The sequence below is a fragment of the Salvia miltiorrhiza genome, chromosome 5 (assembly GCF_028751815.1).
Source record: "Salvia miltiorrhiza cultivar Shanhuang (shh) chromosome 5, IMPLAD_Smil_shh, whole genome shotgun sequence".
In the NCBI taxonomy this organism is placed as follows: Eukaryota; Viridiplantae; Streptophyta; class Magnoliopsida; order Lamiales; family Lamiaceae; genus Salvia; species Salvia miltiorrhiza.
This window is the reverse complement of record NC_080391.1, coordinates 3,298,030-3,316,484: the sequence shown is the minus strand read 5'-3', so window position 1 is coordinate 3,316,484 and position 18,455 is coordinate 3,298,030. Positions and strand designations below refer to the sequence as shown.

The 18,455-nt window shown below is 38.4% G+C and overlaps 2 protein-coding genes across 2 annotated transcripts; both read left to right on the top strand.

The window, feature by feature from the left end:
- Positions 1–412: 412 nt before the first annotated feature.
- LOC130985157 (hydroxyproline O-galactosyltransferase GALT2) lies at positions 413–5,476 on the top strand. Its single transcript, XM_057907962.1, has 8 exons — positions 413–696; positions 911–2,015; positions 2,593–2,834; positions 3,172–3,462; positions 4,207–4,335; positions 4,426–4,599; positions 4,680–4,787; positions 4,919–5,476. The coding sequence occupies exons 2-8, from the start codon at positions 1,118–1,120 to the stop codon at positions 5,120–5,122; spliced, it is 2,046 nt and encodes a 681-aa protein (XP_057763945.1). The 5' UTR covers positions 413–696; positions 911–1,117; the 3' UTR covers positions 5,123–5,476.
- A 3,217-nt stretch (positions 5,477–8,693) lies between these two features.
- On the top strand, positions 8,694–12,571 carry LOC130985156 (CSC1-like protein ERD4). The gene is made up of 6 exons (XM_057907961.1): positions 8,694–9,413; positions 9,756–9,904; positions 10,032–10,307; positions 10,452–11,296; positions 11,565–11,820; positions 11,958–12,571. The coding sequence occupies exons 1-6, from the start codon at positions 9,143–9,145 to the stop codon at positions 12,336–12,338; spliced, it is 2,178 nt and encodes a 725-aa protein (XP_057763944.1). The 5' UTR covers positions 8,694–9,142; the 3' UTR covers positions 12,339–12,571.
- Positions 12,572–18,455: the final 5,884 nt, after the last annotated feature.

Genomic DNA, 18,455 nt, shown 5'->3' with positions numbered 1-18,455 from the left:
CTAAGATGCTACATATTCCTTTTTGGGCCGTCCCAATGAAGATGCTACATTTCTATATTTGGCAAAAATAAGGAATTTTAAACACTTAATTAACACTAATTAAGTATTTTTTTTATTACCTTCTCTCTCCTACTTTATCACTTTATTACCTTCTCTTTCTTACTTTATCACTTTATTACTTTCTCTCTCCTACTTTATCACTTTATTATTATACACTAAAACATTAATCTACAACTTCTTAAATCCCGTGTCAAAAAGCAAATGTAGCGTCTTGGTCGGAACGGAGGAGTACTTTATAAAGAAATTGGGGCAAATACGATATTTTCATATTTTCGCGGGGGGCTCGTCGAATCGCTATGATTGGCTGAGCTCATAATTAACCTATACTATAATATTCAGATAGATTCCACGAACTCCCTTTTTTTTTGTTTTATAATGTCACATTCTTTTTGGCGCTACATTTTCCTCAATTTCTTAATCTAGGCCCAGCCACCATTTCCCAACCGTAGATTTCCCGCAGCTTCAACCAATGGAGTAAAGAAGAATCATACTACTATAGTATTTTTTTAATTCATTACTTTAATTTTGTCACTGCACGCACAAGATTTAGGGTTTGTCATTGCAAATCACCATCAATTCGATCTGCTGCGTCGTTTTGTTAATTTGTCTCGCCTTTACCGCCAATTCTCGCCGTTGGTACGTTTGATTTGACAATTTTTTTGTTTGTTTGAGTGATATAATTGGTATTTACTCATTTATGCTGAAAAATGACGCTAAGATCAGTTAAATGGGCAGAGAAAGGGTTTTGGTGTGCGCATTGATGCTTTCTTAATCAAAATGAAGTTTATCTATCGGATTCCAGTGATTTTGTGCCGGGTAGTGTTATTTGCTAATTATCGTGCATTTTTAGGTTTCTATGAGACGGACAGTAGCATTTCTGCTGGAGATACTATCTGTGAATCGACTTGTAGACTGGGAGTTCGAATCATATTGGAAGTGGATTTTGTGAGAGATGCGTGCATTTGTTAGTAGGAGCCGTGTTGGGTTTATGGGGGCGTGGTTGGAGTGACGTTTGGCTTTTGATGTGGAGTTCTGTATTTTTATTCAGCTTTCGAGGATGAAGAGGTCGAAAGGTGATTATCCGAGCGGAAGAAGGTTCAAGTTCTCGTACGTTCTGTTGGCTGCAGCTGGGTTGTATTTGATCCTTATTTTCTTCAAGTTTCCTGATTTTTTGGAGAGTGCAGCTGTTTTGAGTGGGGAAGAAAGCGCTGGTGTTTTTGATGGATTTTCAATGATGGATGAAAAGAATGCGGAGATTAGTAAATCACGTGTCAGTTTTGATGGGTTCCACAGAATATTACATGATAATGAAAATCAGGATAATCCCGTAAAGCCACAACAAGGGGATATACAAGCGGAAAGAGATTGGAAATCAGTAACAAAGTCTTCGCAGCAGCAGTATGGTCGAATAACTTCTGACATATTGAGGAAAATGAATAGGACCAAAAACTTATCTGTGATGGAAAGAATGGCGGATGAGGCTTGGGCTTTAGGATTGAAGGCGTGGGAAGAGGCAAGCAAGTATGACGATAAGGAGATTGACATGAGTACTATACTAGAAGGGAAGCCTGAGTCATGCCCTTCTTGGGTTTCAATGGATGGAGAAGAATTGGTCAAGAGAGATTATCTTATGTTCCTTCCATGTGGTCTCGCTGCAGGTTCATCTATCACAGTCATTGGAACTCCACATCATGCTCACCAGGAGTATGTACCACAACTTGCTAAAAGGAGGGTTGATGATGGATTGGTTTTAGTGTCACAGTTCATGGTTGAGCTTCAAGGCTTAAAGGCTGTGCATGGGGAAGATCCACCAAAGATTTTGCATTTGAATCCTCGATTAAGAGGTGACTGGAGCCATCATCAAGTAATTGAGCACAACACGTGTTACAGGATGCAGTGGGGAACAGGTCAGAGGTGTGATGGCTTGCCTTCCAAGGGCGATGATGATATGCTGGGTATGCTTCAGTTATTTTTCTTGATCTGATAACTTTGCATCCATTTTCAGGACACCATTTTTTGTATTTTTCAATTTATAGAAGGGTATAAAATCAAATGTCCTGATTCCTGACATCATATGGTGACTGAAGCATGAATGGGCTTATTCATAAACATCGTTAAGGGATTCCTGGATTTAAATGTGTTAGTATATTTCTTGGGTAGCCAAAGCCTGAACGAATTCACATAAACATTCCAGTTGGGATCTCCAGACTTTCAGTGGTATTTAGTTACAGGGCAGCCAACGTGTGGACTCCCAAAATCCACCTTTTCTTTTATGGTTTTATGGTTAATAACCCCCCAAAATGTGAAGCTAAATTCAAGTGTATTGCAGTAACTGAACTAAGGTAACCTTCATGATGCAAAGTGTCTTAGCTAAGAATTATGCCTCTATCTGTTATGCCGTTTCTTGATTGTTTGCTGTTAAAACTTATGATACTTATTTACTGATTCTGTGATACCTCTTCTTTCTGTTTGAATTTAATATTTTACAATCTTGATCGATCCTATAAAGAGTCTAGTGTGTTATCCTTGCAGTTGATGGATACTTGCGGTGTGAAAAATGGATGCGCAATGATATCACCGATACAAAAGATACAAAAGAGTCCAAGATATTTTCGTGGTTTGAGCGCTTTATAGGACGTGCCAAAAAACCAGAAGTAACCTGGCCATTTCCCTTTAGGGAAGGACGAATGTTTGTTCTGACCATCCGTGCTGGAGTTGATGGATATCATATAAATGCAGGGGGGCGTCATGTTACATCATTCCCATACCGAATGGTAAATTACTAGCAGTTTTCACTGCATACCATCAACATTTATTTGGTTTCTATTATCCGTTTTGAGTCGATGTTAATATGATGGCTTTCTATACAAAAGAGTTGGGTAATTTTCATTAAAAAGATCATATATGTTCTCTAATTTTTGAACTTTTCATCTTTATGTATGGTGCTCCTTTTTTTAGGTGCATGCGTTATGGAAATTACACATTCTTTTCCCCGAGCAAACTTTATTAGCTATGAGAGCTATACTTTCCGATCTACTCATGGATCCCTTAGTTCCTGAAAATCCTTGAAGAGCATATAGTTTCCTGATCATATTGTTACTTCTTGTCCAGGGTTTTACACTGGAAGATGCAACAGGGTTAGCAATCAAGGGTAATGTGGATGTTCATTCAGTATATGCCACCTCTTTGCCAACCTCTCATCCAAGTTTCTCGCCCCATAGAGTATTAGATTTCTCTGAGAAATGGAAATCCCATTACACACCACAAGGTGGGGTTCAACTCTTTATTGGGGTACTTTCAGCCACCAATCATTTTGCTGAGCGTATGGCAGTAAGAAAGACATGGATGCAATCTATATCAATCAAGACGTCTAAAGTAGCTGTTCGATTCTTTGTTGCCCTGGTATGTCAGCCTTTTCTTTCAATTGCATCACTTCACTGGGTAATTTTTTTTATCATCAATTTACTGAAAAGAAATAAGATAATTTTTTGAGGCCACATGTTTGAACAGTAAACTTAACTGTGTCTTACTTTTCTGTTTATTGATTACCATCCTAAAAACTTCAAAGTTCAAACCTTGGAATATACATATATGTATATATATATATATAGTTTGTACTTTAAGAGAGGTTTTTATTTGATCCACTCTCTCTCTCTCTCTATATATATATAGATGTGTTTGTGTATGTATATCTGCATGCTTTCTCCTTTTTTCATTTGAAACCTGTCACTTTCCAGTTCCTGCTTCTCTCCACTAACTCCCCCTGTACTGTGGATTTCAGAGACATTTTATTTGAGATGGAATTGCATGTGTAACACATGAAATATGAGAACACACTATTTGCATAATTGCATGGATGTTAGTCATTAGGCTTGGCCAAACTTGTGTAGAGTGTTTATAATAAGAGAAAAAAGTGAGTGTGCTTTCCTCTTGCACTCATTTCTAATTGAGATGCAAAGAGGGTGAAAAGATGGCACCGGCAAATATATTTCGGTAGGCAAATGGTATAGCATTTTGTACTATGCTTTCTTTATGGTGTCCAACTTGGTGGGGCATCTTTTTTCAGTTAGTTTATTTCTGCTAGATAATATGTAAATACTACTTACTAGCTGAAGTTGAACCCACTTGACGAAAATGTTTCTGTAGAACACAAGGAGTGAGGTGAATGCAGTTCTGAAGAAGGAGGCTGCTTACTTTGGTGATATAGAGATCTTGCCATTTATGGACCGTTATGAGCTAGTAGTTCTTAAAACTGTTGCCATTTGTGAATACGGGGTACGTTATTATCTCTCTTCATCATTTGGTCTCCTGTAGGAAGATTTTTTCGTTCTCTAACTGCCAACTGGCACCTACATCTCATTTTAGGTTCGAAATGTAACGGCAGCATATATTATGAAATGTGATGATGACACGTTTATTAGGGTCGAGAGAATTTTGAAAGACATCGAAGGCATGTCACCTAGAAGGCCGTTGTATTTGGGAAATTTGAACCTCTTGCACAGGCCTCTTAGGACAGGGAAGTGGGCCGTCTCTTATGAGGTGCGTGCGTTCACTTGTGTAAGAACAAAAATGATTATATGTTTCTGACAAGATAAGATTGTCTTCTTCTCTCTCTGCAGGAGTGGCCTGAGGAAATCTATCCACCTTATGCCAATGGACCCGGATACATAATATCAAGCGACATCGCTAATTACATCATCTCTCAAAGTGAAAATCATAGCCTACGGGTTAGTAACATGTTCACAGTTGTATGTCCTATGTGAATTACAATCTTTGATCACTTCTTCCTGAGGCTAACATTACAGCCCCCACCCCCCATCCCCACCCCCAAAATTTACTATTTTGCCCCACTCTACAGCTATTTAAAATGGAGGACGTTAGCATGGGAATGTGGGTCGAGCAATTCAACAGCACGGAGCACGTTCAATATTCTCATAACTGGAAATATTGTCAGTACGGTTGTATGGAGAACTACCACACTGCACACTACCAATCCCCTAGACAAATGATATGTTTATGGGACAATCTGATGAAAGGGCATCCTCATTGCTGTAATGTTTGAGGTAAGCCGTAGAATGCTATCTCATCTCTTCGTACATGCCTCGTCATTGCTGTAACTCTGCAGTCCAAGATTTTTTCGATGAGGGGTGGTGGCCTTATGTTTGACAATGTCACACTTCTACACAAGGCCTAGGCCAGTAGAAGTCATATCCCATTACAGTATCTGGTTGTTTTTAAGGATTACCCTTATTTTCACCGATACCCTCGAACGAGCTGAGAGCTGTACAAGCTGTATAGGATTGTTGTACCGTGTCGTGACACAGACTATCAGGTGTTTGTAGTAATGTAATGAAAGAGCACTGCCTCCATGTCCAAATTTTGTGGGAAAACACTGATCTGGAAAACTTGCCTATCACTTGTGTACCTTTTAGCTGCAGTGTGGTGGGTTCGATTTTCTGTTTCTTTCTTTCTTTCTTTCTTTTGGGCAATCTGGGTATTGTCGATGCAGGAGCCTCAAACGAGCTACACGTGGCTGGACTGCTTTTTAAACAATCAGAACCATACCACTCCCGATCCAATTAAGCTAGGATCGGGAGCGATCTGGTTTTTAATTATTTAAAAGGCAAACGAGCCACGTGTCGTTTGTTCGAGACTCATCCGCACTGGCGCAGACAGAACTTAAACATCGACAATACCAGCAATTTGGCATTAGTGATTCAGACAAAACCAGTTTTTGTTCTTGTTCATCCTCTGAACACCAATTATGTATATAATATGGTCCTCGTATTATTTTTTATGTATTTATTTTAGGGAATGGTCCAAAAAATTGATAGGTGGCGAGGTGCACGTGACACGTTATTAGGTTAAAAATTGTCTGCGTCGAAACCTATAAGGCTATATAGGTAGTTAGTAACTGCTAACTAAATTATTTGAGTAGTAAATAGCCGTTAACTTGAATTGGATAATCTTGCTTTGTGGGCCCCAGCGTTAGAAAACAAAACAGTTGCAAGTATTTCGCTTTCGCCAGCTAAGGCACACGTTAAGATTGAAGGCTTGTAAGAATTGATCCCAAATTTTGGTGTCGGCAAAAGCCTAATAGCTGTAAGTATTTCGCTACAGCCACGTTTAGTGTTTCTCTCTATGCCGTGTGCAATTATTTTTATATATATTTTTTTAAATATAAAATTATAATTTCACTTGCGTATTTAAAAATACTAGCTCTTGCCCTGATTAGTGATCTTCACTTCCATTAAGATTTTTATTTGTAGCATATCAAAAATGCATATCGTTTTAGATTATCATGTGGGCTCCATGTTGACTATAATATTTATTTGCAAGTTGAGATAGATGTATTCGATAATGTGTGGACAATTATGCTCCACGCATCATTGAGGGTGGAGTCTCACTAACAGTTAGCTAATCAACAAAATAAAATGAAAATAATAATTCTTCTCACTACGAAAAGTATCTGGTCTTTTTATAAATAATAATTCACTCGCATCATTAAGATGTATTTTGATTTGATCATAATAAATATTTTCTTATTTAAAAATAATTTTTAAAAAAGTGACTTATATTCCATTGAGGTTTTGGGTTCAATCCCATCTGCGTGCGGTGATGTTTTCCTATTTTAGGTGATGTTGTATTTCCACATGCGTGCGGTGTTGTATTGTTCGGTGTTGAGGTCCCACATGCAGGGCGTTTCTCGCCTGCATGCGGTGATGTTTTCCTACCATTTGGGTGGTGGTGAGGTCCCGCCTGCGTGCGGGTTGCATAATTGATTATATTCAGATACCTCGTGTAATCTCAAAAAAAAGCAACTTATATTTTAATAAAAATAATTGGATATATTGCGAAAGAAGAAATAGTCCATCTTGATAGTGTTTGGTATTATCGTAAAAATAGACTCCATTGTGTGATAGAATAGATAAATAAATTGATTATTTAAAATAACATATTATGAGGCAGTGTTATAAATGAAATATAAATGAAATAGTATTTTTTTTAAAATTCTAAAATGACAATTTAAGATTATTTTTCAAAACAAAAAAATATATAATATATCTATTTTAATACACGTATTCTTATATTTTCAATTTTATCGACACTTATTTATATCTTCAAAACAAACCACACTTTTCTGATTGATGAAGGGCATGTATAACTTAGTCCTATGAAATATGTGGACGCAATGAATGCATAATTGTAAATAATTTTTCTTTGTCTCCGAATAATAAAATCAATAAAACTATAAAGTGAGGCGACTTTGTTAAAAGTGAGGGCTACCGACATTATAAAAAATAAAGTAAAAATGAAATTGAGATGATATTGGAAAAAAAAAAAGAGGAAGAGTATTTTTGAATACTTCGCAAGTTGCGATGCCTTTTGATTTTTTTGGGATTAATAATTTAATAAGTGATGATGATATTGATGACAATTGACAGCTTCGCCCAAAAGGATTTTTATCAGTTGGCCTCAATTTGTCGGAAAAAAGCATTACTAAAAAACCATTAAATCTTATTGTTCATTAAATTGACCCATTTTAAATTACCTTCCTTCAAAATTACTTTTAGTAATCTAGTTTATTCAAAGATCAAAGCCAATCTTTTCTTTAATCTTGTATATCGTCTATGAGATATACTAATAAATAAATAAAATATACTAATAAAATATATGCGTTAGAATCTTGTATCGTCTATGAGAAATCATGCTACTTTTTCACAGAAGAATATTTTTATTTTGTAACATAATTTAATAGTATGAAATAGAATGTCATTGAAACACATTGTCGTCTACTCATGCATGTAATAATATCTACACGTAATAATCAATTTCACACACCTAACAATTTGGTGGCGTCACTTTATAATGATTTGTCCATACTATTTCAAGTTATTTATTTATTTTATCACAAAGCATAGTCGACATAAGTCATCAATAATTACTTGGAAAACATGATTATGCACATGTACGTACTTTTTACTTGCAAGTCAAATTTCCTAATCTTCACCTTAGTTCTAATTAACACACTAATATGTCGTTAGGATTAGAAATGTCCTTGGTTATAGCAAGTGTATATCCATTTATTTTAGAGCTATTATTAAAAAATAGTCCCAACTTTAAGAATGTAGTATTTCTTATAGCTCAAATTTATAAAAATTATAAAAATAGCTTGAAATTATCTTTATTGTTTAATTTATACCCCGATCAAATATTCATTCAATCGAGGGGTGACGTAGCTCGTCAAAGGTGACCTGGAAATAAATAAAAAAACACTATCTTTTTTTTCTTTTCTTTTCTACATCAGCTCCTAAATATCAGATTTTATATCAGATTAAAATCTGATCTCTTATATGAGACACATTTGAGAGCTAATGTGAAGATAAGTAATCTGATTTTTCGAGGCACATCACCTTTCATTAAGTCAAAATTTTGAATCGAACTATAAACTGAACGATAAAAATAACTTTCAGGTTATATTTATGATATTTATAGATTAAAACTAACAAATCATCATGACTTCATGACCTCAAATTTGGACTATTTTTCTAATAATAACCTTTATTTTAACATGAAAGAATTCATGGCATCAAATGTAGGAAAAAGGGTAGTTTAGTAAACTCAAGCGTGAAGCTCTCTAAAAATCCTCCTCACTTTGCTCCCTCCAAATCCGGCTTGCCTCACTAATCTCGCACACGCACTACACACACTTTCCCTGCGTCGACACAAAAGCAGATAAAGTAAAAGCCAAAATTGAAAAAAAAAAAAAAAAAATCCATTTCTTCGTTCAAACCCTCAAATCCATGGGGAAAACAGAAAAAGGAAATTGCGAGAAACCCCACATTCCATAAATACCAAACTCTCGCAATCAATTTGCAGAGAAGATATTTTTTTGCCTTCGTTTCTGCTATAAAACAATCACTATTGCCCCTTGAAGGCTTCCAACTGCCTTGCATCTCTCAACGGTTACTTCTTATCCTCTTTTAATGCGCCTTAACGGCCACTACTCCCTCCTTCCAACGCTCCTGCTGAGTTGATATTATTGCCGAGAGAGAGAGAGAGAGAGAGAAGGTGAAACGCCATGGATTTCAGCTCGTTCCTGACGTCGCTGGGGACGTCGTTTGTGGTTTTCCTGATTTTGATGTTCCTCTTCGCGTGGCTCTCCAGGCGACCCGGCAACCACGTCATCTACTATCCGAATCGGATCCTGAGAGGTCTGGACGCCTACGAGGGAATCCGGCTCACCCGCAACCCGTTTACTTGGATCAAGGAAGCTGTCTCCTCCACTGAGGCTGATGTCATCAGAGACTCCGGCGTTGATGCTGCCGTCTATTTTGTCTTCCTCTCCACCGGTATATATATATATATATCTCTCTCTAGTGTATTTTGTGTGATTGCATAAGCTACATTAGTGTGAATTATTGAAATTTGAGGTTTTCTTCGTTTTAGTGAAAATGTAGATTCAGACGAATTAGGAAGAAATATCTTATAATTTACACTATGTAGACGTATCCTGTATGATTAATTTTGATAATCAGTTGCGTTTAACAAATATTAGCAGTACTTGGCAATGTGATTGCAAGCTGAACAATCAGACTCGGAAGCTGGAAGTTGTTTTCATGGATCTAGGGCTATACTGTCTTATTTTCTTGTGAATTAGACTGATAATGTTTAGTTTTATTGATCTGGTGCAGCACTGGCAATATTGGTTTTGTCGGGAGTTATCCTTCTGCCGGTGCTTCTCCCCGTTGCTTATACTGCTGAGAACAAAATAGACGCGAATGAAACCACTAGCAAAGGAGCTTTCAATGAACTTGACAAGCTATCCATGGCGCATATTGCGGTTAGTACTCTTCATTTTCAGTTTTTGGCTTGCCTAAATCGATATGCATTGTTTTTGTTAGGACGATGATTGTTTTGTGGCATGATGCATTTTGCTTAGTAACTCTCAATTGTGCTGTGGATACCAGGAGAAAAGCCACCGGTTATGGGCATTTCTGGCAGCTACGTATTGGGTTTCTTTCGTTACATATTACCTCTTGTGGCGAGCATACAGGCATGTTTCCAATGTGAGAGCTGAAGCCCTTATGTCACCTGAAGTGAAGAATGAGCAGTTTGCTGTCCTTGTTCGAGACATACCTGCTGTTAACGAGGGTCAAACCATAAACGAACAGGTGGACTCGTATTTTAAGGCAATCTATCCAGATACATATTACAAGTCAATGGTGATCACAGACAATAAAGTGGTACTTGCTTTGACACTCTTATGCATCTCTCCATCATTGTTTTGATTCACCGTCGTCTTTTCTCTTGGTCTGTGTATAAGGATGTATTGTTTTCTCACCCGACTTTTGGTGATCATTTTGTAACTTGTCACCTTTTCGTCTCAGGCCAACAAAATTTATAAAGAGTTGGAAGGCTACAGAAAGAAGCTTGCGCGTGCAGAAGCTGTATATGCCCAATCTAAAGGGACTGCTAACCCTGAAGGAATGAGACCGACTGCTAAAACTGGCTTTATGGGGCTTATGGGTAAAAAGGTGGATGCAATAGAGTACTATGGGGAGAAGATAAGAGAGTTGGTTCCAAAGTTAGAAGCCGAGCAAAAGATCGCCCTGAAAGACAAACAGCAACCTGCAGCTGTGATTTTTTTCAATAACAGGGTAACTGCAGCAGCCGCTGCACAATGTCTACATGATACAATGGTGGATAAATGGACCGTCATGGATGCTCCTGAGGCCCGCCAGTTACTATGGACCAATCTTGCCAAGAATTTCTACGCGAGACTGATTCGGCAATATCTCGTATATTTCATAGTGTTTCTTACCATCTTCTTTTACATGATACCTATCGGGTTGATTTCAGCACTGACTACTTTAGATAACTTGAAGAAGTTGCTCCCCTTCTTGAAACCGCTGCTGGATCAGTCTACAATCAGGACAGTCCTCGGGGCGTACTTGCCTCAGATTGCACTTTTAGTATTCTTGGCACTGTTGCCAAGTTTCTTGTTGTTCCTATCCAAGGCCGAGGGCATACCTTCACTGAGTCATGCGGAAAGGGCTGCCTCCGGAAAGTACTTCTATTTTTCAGTGCTGAACGTATTTATTGGTGTTACAGTAGGTCACACCCTTTTCGATTCACTGAAGACAATTGAGAAGGATCCAAACACAGTATTCGATGTACTAGCAGCAAGTCTTCCTGGAAGTGCTACATTCTTCTTGACTTTTGTTGCTTTGAAGTAAGACTCCTTTTTCCTTTCTTAACTAGTTGTGGTTTTGTTGCTTAATTATCATTTTCATAGTGGGATCATCTCTCTTACATCCATTTTTTGTAATTTCAAGTACACGATCTCACAAATCTTTGCCCTTGACCTTTTGTTTTATACTCATGCTTGACATCTTATTTTGAGTTGGCTTGTTGTGGTGAAATTGAACATCAGCGCCAAAATATATTTTCATCTTGATGACTTTGTAGACCGACTCAAATGCGCGACTTTGTGCCTTCAGGTTTTTTGTCGGTTATGGGCTCGAGTTATCCCGACTTGTTCCTTTAATAATATTTCATTTAAAGAAGAAGTATCTCTGCAAGACTGAAGATGAAGTGAGAGAAGCTTGGGCTCCGGGAGATCTTAAATATGGGACTAGATTTCCTAATGATATGCTTATTCTAACCATCGTTCTATGCTATTCTGTCATAGCCCCGATTATTCTTCTATTCGGGGTGTTGTACTTTGGTTTGGGATGGCTTCTTCTACGGAATCAGGTGACTCCTTAATCTTCTTCATTTATGTTAAGTTATTGTAATATTTGTGTACTAGAATAATGCTACCTACAAAATAGGCAAAATATGAAAAAATATTATAGGTGTTTCAAGATTTTGCCTCTTGTTTCCATCAACAGGTGCTCAAAGTTTACGTGCCTTCGTACGAGAGCTACGGCCGGATGTGGCCCCACATGTACAACCGCATTATGGCGGCACTGATCTTGTATCAAGCCACGATGTTGGGCTACTTCGGCGTGAAGCAGTTCGTCTACACTGTTTTTCTGGCCCCGCTTCTTATCTTGAGCCTCCTCTTCGTCTACATCTGCACGATGAAGTACTACCGCTTCTTCGAGTCGACAGCGCTCGACGTTTCCTGCCGGGAGCTGAAGGAGACTCCCAATATGGAAGGCGTGTTAAGGTCGTACATCGCACGGAGCTTGAGCGCGGAGAAGGCCGCCGATGATGCTCATTTTGTAGAAGATTTGGCTCACGTTTCCAGACCAGGTTCTGCGGTTTGATGTTTTATCCATTTTGTGAATTATTTATGTATGTTGCATATTTTAGGTTTGTATTATGCTCTTAGCCTTTTGTTCATAGTTTCTTCCACTAGATTTGTTGTTGAGTTGTGGTATATGTGCTACAAAATTTGTTATTTAGAAATTTCAGTAATTTCTCTGCCAGAACATGGTGTGTATTTGTGATTTGTCTCTGTGGAATTTAGAGAAAAAAATGCTCTTCTTTCTCCTGATTATTATGATGATCTCGGTTCTAAAATAACCTCCTTTTTTTTGTTTTTTTTATAAAGGGTGTACTGCCAAAAAATACACTAATTTTGAAAAAAAAAATCACGTGAACTTTTAGTTAAGCCAAAAAAATATATAAATTTATATTTTTCTGGTAATTTTCACCTAAGTTTAACTTTCAACGAGATCAGAGCTTAATTGACAATTGAAATTAAGTCAACTATATTAATTTTTGTCTTCTTAGACCTCTGAACTTCTAAATACCCCTTATCATTAGAAGATAGACCAACGTCATGTAAATTTTCAATTGCCAACTAAATTTTAATTTCGTCGAAAGTCAAGCTCAAATTAAAATTACAATAAAAATATAAATTCATATGTTTTTTGACTTAATTGAAAATTTAAGTGAAAATTACAATTTTTATCAAAGTTCATGTATTTTTTTTTTGTTATAACTTTTTTTATAAATTAGGTATCCATGAGTAGTTGGAATTGTATTCATCTTTGTAGATGTGATTTGAAAAGTCCTATACATTGCATAGATCACAAATATTTTTATTAGGGTTAATTATGGGAAATCAATGTTTATTTTGTGGACTTCCATGACTATAATAAAGTCAAGATATTTAGCTTCATATTTCCGGCTACTAACTATTCATGCCCCCACTATCGAATACGTAACACCCCATTTATTCCATTACTGGACCTAAAGAAATTAAATAGATCAAAAAATTGTAGTTGGGCTTTCATGAAAGTCCATTGTTATTTCTAAATGGTCATTGGCCCAACTTTACAAATAATTTTAAGCCCAACATAGGAGGATCAAAATTTTTAATTAGTAATTTAAGAGCAATCATACTAACTTATATATCCAAATTTTGTGGAACCCATCTTTTGAAAGTTGCGTATCAACTAGTTGTCCATTTCTGCTCTTCCAATTTTTTAGCTGCAGTGTGGGGTTTGATTGTTTCCTTTTCTTTTTTTTCTTTTGAGTTGGAAAAAGTAGTGGTATTGAATTTGGGGGAAAAAGAAAAAAGAAAAAAAAGGATAATATGCCTTCAATTATTGATCCCACTAATCTCACTGGTCACTCGCAATTTGGCGTTACTGATTTTTAACAGAATAATTTTGTTTGTCCTATTATTTAACTTTTAAAGAGGTGATCTCATGTAAAATCGATTCCATGGTGAAACCAGCTTCACAATGACACTACGTCAATATACAAATGGCACTTTAAAATAATAAGTATCATTTGTATGTTGAAGTAGTGTCATTGTGTTGGTATCAAATGCAAATCCATACAATAATACCAATGCAGCGGAAACAATTTATAACGCACATACAACCGAGAAACGTCCCCAATCTTCGCAAACAAGAAAATCTCCACAAGTAATCAAGATCATATGCAAGACGATAAATGAGACAAGAGATTTACGTGGTTCGGCAAATGCCTACGTCCACGGGCATAATCACTTCTGGAATAACCATGCTTCAGCATGAAAGAATCAAACCGCTTGTACCACTGTCGAGGAGATTGCTTCAATCCATACATGGATTTCCTCAAGCGATAAACATGATCCTCTTTACCCTCAACCTTGTAGCCCTCAGGTTGACGCATATAAATCTCCTCCTCCAAGTCTCCGTGCAGAAAAGCGGTTTTGACATCGAGTTGTTCCAGCTCAAGATCACTGTGAGCCACAACACTCAACAACACCCGAATAGAAGTGTGCTTCACTACTGGAGAGAAAATCTCATTGTAGTCCACTCCCTCCTTCTGTGCATATCCCTTTGCTACTAACCTCGCCTTGTACCTGATCCCACCGAGCTCAGAATTATCCTCTTTCTTCTTGTAGATCCACTTACAACCAATAGCCTTCTTTCCTTTGGGCAAAGGTAGAACCCCTTCCAAAACTTGATTCTTCCGAAAAGACTCCATCTCTTCTTCATTCGCAGCCAACCAGCTTGCGCTATTCTTATCCCGAATAGCTTCCTGGTATGATGCTGGTACCGCATCATCCTCTGGTAGTGCGCACCTGACCAAGTTTGCCTGCCCATAATGCTTCAAAGGCTGATCTGACCCCAGCTTTTGAACTCTCTTGTATGCTCGCTTTGGCCTAGTGGAAGCCAAATCATCCGCGAGCCGCTGTTGGTGTAAAACATCTACATTCTCTTGATCAAGAGCCTCGAGCTCAGACTCCTCATCACTCTGTTCTCGAGTGTCTCCATGACCTACTTCTTGAACACGACTAGAACCTGGTTGATCCTTAGGTTCTATCTCGATCACCTGAGACTTGACCGTCTCATTTTCATCTTCACCGGGCATTATAGCTTTAAACTTAGCTGCCATGGAATACTCATCAAAGATAACATCCCTGCTGATTATGAACTTTGAATTTTCTAAACACCACAAGCGATAACCCTTCACTCCAGTTGCATACCCCAAGAATATTGCCTTCTTGGCCCTCGCCTCAAGCTTTCCCTCGCTGACGTGATAGTATGTTGTGCATCCAAAAGTTCTGAGTCTCTCATAATCTGCATGTTCCCCAGACCATAGCCTGTATGGAGTATCTCCACCTAAGCTCGAATGTGGAGATCGATTTATGACATGAAGTGCTGTAAACATCGATTCTGCCCACCATTCTCTGCCTAGCCCTGCATGAGACCGCATGGACATTGCTCGCTCTCGCAGCGTGCGATTCAGTCTCTCCGCGACCCCATTCTGCTGCGGTGTATTCCTGACAGTCCAGTGCCTAGCAATTCCCTCCTGGTCACAGAACTTCTTGAAGGCACCATCTGTATACTCTGTACCGTTATCAGATCTCAATGTCTTCAATTTCTTTCATGTCCTGTTTTCAACCATTGCTTTCCACTTCTTGAATGTGTCAAACACCTCATTCTTATGCTTCAAGAAATAAATCCAAGCATATCTAGAATAATCATCAATAAACGTGACATAGTACCTGGAGCCTCCCTTGGTGATAACTGTAGCTGGCCCCCAGACATCAGTGTGCACATAATCTAAGATGCCTTTGCTCCTGTGTTTGCTGGCCCTGAACTGAACTCGGTGTGTTTTCCCGTACACGCAATGCTCGCAAAATTCCATGCAAGGCTTCTTCAAGTTCTTCAGCAAACCTTCTTGACAAAGTAGATGCAGGCCCTTCTCTGACATGTGTCCGAGTCTCCTGTGCCATAACCGGGTGTAGTCCCCTGGATTTCTACTAGTTCCATCTGCTCCAACTGCCGCACTTCCCGTCACTGTTGTGCCCAAAAGCGTATACAAATTTCTTTGACGGATACCCTTCATCACAACTAAAGAACCCCGAACAACCTCCATGACTCCATTCCAAGTGATAATTTTGCATCCACCGGAGTCCAAAGCACCAGCGGAAATAAGGTTCTTACATAGTTCCGGGATATGTCTCACATCCTTTAAGGTTCTGATAACCCCATCATGCATCCTGATTCTGATCGAACCGACCCCCACTGTTTTGCAGGAATGGTTGTTTCCCATCAAAACAGTTCCACCATCTATTTCCTCATAGGTAGTAAACCACTTCCTATTCGGAGACATATGATAAGAGCAACACCAATCGTAATATTGAAGAACTCCGACGATTCGCACAACCCGCGAACTCGTCACACAATGAATCGAGAATTACACCCAAGATGAGATCAACCTCTCACTCTCGTACACTCTCAAACCCACGCTGGAAAAACCCTCTTCAAATACCTCACAATCTCTCGTGTATATCACACCCCAATTCTCTCTGTTTTTCTCTCACAGCTCTCTCTGCTCTCACCTTGATGTCTGAAGCAAGAAGTGAGTATTCACTTACGCTCCCTCTCTCCCCTTACGACTTTCACTACAAAAAGCAAAAGGAAAAAGCAAAAAGTAAAAGCAAAAGAGAAAAGGGTTGTCCCCTTGTCTGCCACCAACAATTCTCCACCTCGTACTTCATTTGATAAACCTCAAATGTAGGACGAATACGAGCACCGCCCACGAACATGGACACCCGTACAAGCTGCACCACTTTTCCATGATTGCCTACATACCCAATCCAGGGATCAAGCTCCTGTAGTTCGAACACAAAAGGATAAGCTCCACCTCACCCCAACACCGCCCCGAAAGGCTGTCCCGTTTGATTATCAACACGGGTTGATATGTAGCAAGTCCAAACAGTGTTGAAACTTGCCACCAGTCACCACCTTGGTTAACATGTCTGCTGGATTTTCATCTGTGTGCACTTTCATAAGAGAAATATCACCTTCCTCTATGACATCCCGCACAAAATGATACCTGATATCAATATGCTTGGTACGAGCATGATGAACCTGATTCTTTGCCAAATGTATAGCACTCTGGCTATCACACCACAGGTCCACGCGATCCTGCTTAATCCCAAAATCACCCAGAAGACTCCACAGCCACAAAGCTTCCTTAACCCCCTCTGCCAAAGCCATGTACTCAGCCTCGGTAGTGGAAAGAGCCACTGTAGCCTGCAACATCGATCTCCAACTAACGGGGGCACCGTGTACACAGAACACATATCCCGTATTAGATCGTCGTCTGTCTAGATCACCCGCATAATCCGAGTCCACAAACCCATTAACCTGACATGTATTTCCACTAAAACACAATCCTGTGTCGCTGGTACCCTTCAAGTACCTAAGGATCCACTTCACAGCTTCCCAGTGTGTCTTTCCAGGATTAGCCATAAACCTGCTCACAACACTAACTGCTTGTGAAATGTCCGGACGTGTACACACCATAGCATACATCAAACTGCCAACTGCACTAGTGTAAGGCACTTTCTCCATCAATTTTTTTTCTTCAGGTGAAGTGGGAGATTACTTTCTAGAGAGCCTGAAATGAGGAGCCAACGGAGTTGCCACCGATTTTGCATCTTGCATCCCAAATCTCTGCACAACCCGTGAACTCGTCACACAATGAATCGAGAATTACACCCAAGATGAGATCAACCTCTCACTCTCGTACACTCTCAAACCCACGCTGGAAAAACCCTCTTCAAATACCTCACAATCTCTCGTGTATATCACACCCCAATTCTCTCTGTTTTTCTCTCACAGCTCTCTCTGCTCTCACCTTGATGTCTGAAGCAAGAAGTGAGTATTCACTTACGCTCCCTCTCTCCCCTTACGACTTTCACTACAAAAAGCAAAAGGAAAAAGCAAAAAGTAAAAGCAAAAGAGAAAAGGGTTGTCCCCTTGTCTGCCACCAACACATTGTGAAGCCGGTTTCACCATAAAACCGATTTCACGGGAGTTTTTGTGACTTTTGAATATGTGAGGATCCTCTGCTGTGTGGTTTTATAAATCTTTCTCCTAGCATTGAAAATTTTTTATCCTGCAAATTTGAGCATGTTGGACTAATTATTCAAACAATCAATCCAACAATCTATATATATATAAAAGTAAAATAAGCTCTATCCTACGTGGCGTAATAGAATCACTCTATTCTAATTTTTCTCAATTCTCATTCATTCTTATTTTTTCTAAATTTTTAATCAACAAATTTCTATATATCTAATTTCGAACCTATCATCAACAAATTTCTATATCTAATTTCTTATGCATTAATTATATCCCAATCATATATGTCTAATTTCGGCCTCATGCATCCACGTTTGAGCTCTTATTTTATTTACTTCAACCTATCATCTTTATTATAGATAGACTCAAATTCTTAAATAAATCTCAAATTCTTAAAATTATTATAACATTTGTATAATAAATAACATAGAATAGTATAAACTCAAGTAGTAAATTGATTAACAAAATTCATTTATTATTATGATATTAGATCCGATTGCAACCATAAAGTCAAATTATACATTTTATAAATACATAATCTTTTAATTCAGTTAGTAATAC

Bases quoted from the DNA above. Each gene is read 5' to 3' on its own strand.
- LOC130985157 (XM_057907962.1), top strand. From the start codon at position 1,118: ATGAAGAGGTCGAAAGGTGATTATCCGAGCGGAAGAAGGTTCAAGTTC. The intron at 2,835-3,171 runs GTAAATTACTAG...CTTCTTGTCCAG, and splicing joins CATCATTCCCATACCGAATG to GGTTTTACACTGGAAGATGC. The intron at 3,463-4,206 runs GTATGTCAGCCT...ATGTTTCTGTAG, and splicing joins TTCGATTCTTTGTTGCCCTG to AACACAAGGAGTGAGGTGAA.
- LOC130985156 (XM_057907961.1), top strand. From the start codon at position 9,143: ATGGATTTCAGCTCGTTCCTGACGTCGCTGGGGACGTCGTTTGTGGTT. The intron at 9,905-10,031 runs GTTAGTACTCTT...TGTGGATACCAG, and splicing joins TATCCATGGCGCATATTGCG to GAGAAAAGCCACCGGTTATG. The intron at 11,297-11,564 runs GTAAGACTCCTT...TTGTGCCTTCAG, and splicing joins TTGACTTTTGTTGCTTTGAA to GTTTTTTGTCGGTTATGGGC.